This window comes from Papaver somniferum, chromosome 5 (genome assembly GCF_003573695.1).
Source record: "Papaver somniferum cultivar HN1 chromosome 5, ASM357369v1, whole genome shotgun sequence".
Classification (NCBI taxonomy): domain Eukaryota; kingdom Viridiplantae; phylum Streptophyta; class Magnoliopsida; order Ranunculales; family Papaveraceae; genus Papaver; species Papaver somniferum.
The window spans coordinates 133,541,917-133,543,489 of NC_039362.1; the positions used below are offsets into that span (position 1 = coordinate 133,541,917).

Here is a 1,573-nt window from a genome sequence, read left to right on the forward strand (position 1 = left end):
GCCGCCTTCACAGTTTCTCTAAATGATTTTTTTGTTGTTGGTCTGCCCGGTGGTTTTTGTTTGATTGACTCTTCTTCTACTCCCAAGCTCTTACGAGCAGCCAGACACAGATTAGAAACCAATATATGTATTCCTGCACAATGCGCTTTTTGATATTTCTCATTGATATACTTGCCAATCTCAAGGTCTCCAAATTGTTCATCAGCGGCTCCTGTGGGATTAGGGGTGAATGAAAGTTGCTTCCACAAAGGATCGATATCTTCAATAGGAATGAGCGACTTGTAACCACCAAGCTTATGTCTACACGGGAGGCCAAGCCACGTCTCAGTTGTACAATTACAGTTCATCACTTTTCCACTTGAAGCTTTCGCTCGAAATCTGTGAAGTTCAGCCATCATATGCTTTATTGCCCACCATGACACTTGGTGCGAAACCCCGCGTAGCAATTGTTTGTCTTCCAGGTAACTTGTTCCAAAGCCCAAACATAGTCTTCTATTTCTTCCTTTTCCATAAAGCACCATGCCACGGTGAATGCTTGCTTATCCGAAGTATGAATAGCCACGTTCAACAACGACATGTTATACTTGTTGGTTTTATAGGTGCAATCTATGAACAAGACCTGGTAAAAGCACTGTGCCAAATCCATCATCCTAGGATGGGAAAGAAAAATATGAGTCACTTTGTCGCCCGGACCGACCCTTGTTTGCATGTCATAGTTATGTTTTTCTGCCAACCACTCTGATTGTTGCATAATTAATCTACCATCCCATTCAGTTCTCTTGATCGTTGCTTTGGCAGCGTAGATTGTGGAAAGAATAGACAAGTTTGACTTATCTTCCACATTTATTGCATTTAGAATCTTAAGGGGCCTACATCGCTTCATCTGCCGAACCTTTTCTATTTGATGTGGTTTCGATCGGGCATATGCTGGGTGCCCTAAAAGAGTACTAGGTGGAGGATGGTTGTGACGACCATCCGGAATACTATACATCCACCATAGTAGAGTTTCGGGATGCCTTTTGAAAACAATCCTGAAGGGGCATTTTATCTTCTTCGACGAAGTTTTGTAGACCCTCGTCGTCTTCTTCACATACTTGTAGTTCTTCCCTTTGTGACTTTCTTCCTTATCCCCCGCTCTCTCGCATAACATCTTCATTTGCTTACAATCAACGTGTTTGCTTTGAACAATTACGCACATATTCTCTTTTTCCTTGGAAATAATCCATTCCTTGACCTCAGCCTTTGTTTTCCACGTCTACATTATACAAATAACATGTTCATTATAAAACACTAATTAAACAATTTTCTTATGGATATACATTGACTCAAACAATAAAAACGTACCAAATCAGTCATATATGCTTGGGAGGTATCCGGGCCGACAGTGCCGAGGGGTTCAGGTTGAGAGATCACCCGTACAATCAACTACGGAAAAAGAACAACAAAATCAGTATAGGGTTGTCACTCTGTAAGATGTTAATATGACGACCCAGACAGTCGTCAGCATAATTTACTGGTGAACGACTCTTTAAGTCGTCACCCAGATTTTCTGTAGACAAACAACCCTTTTCTC

The 1,573-nt window shown here is 41.4% G+C and overlaps 1 protein-coding gene across 1 annotated transcript; it reads right to left on the minus strand.

The window, feature by feature from the left end:
• Nucleotides 1-403: 403 nt before the first annotated feature.
• Nucleotides 404-1,156, minus strand: LOC113279628. The gene has a single exon (XM_026528305.1). It carries the CDS (start codon nucleotides 1,154-1,156, stop codon nucleotides 404-406), a length of 753 nt encoding a protein of 250 aa, XP_026384090.1.
• Nucleotides 1,157-1,573: the final 417 nt, after the last annotated feature.

Coding starts and splice junctions, on each gene's coding strand:
- LOC113279628 (XM_026528305.1), bottom strand. CDS start 1,156: ATGAAGATGTTATGCGAGAGAGCGGGGGATAAGGAAGAAAGTCACAAA.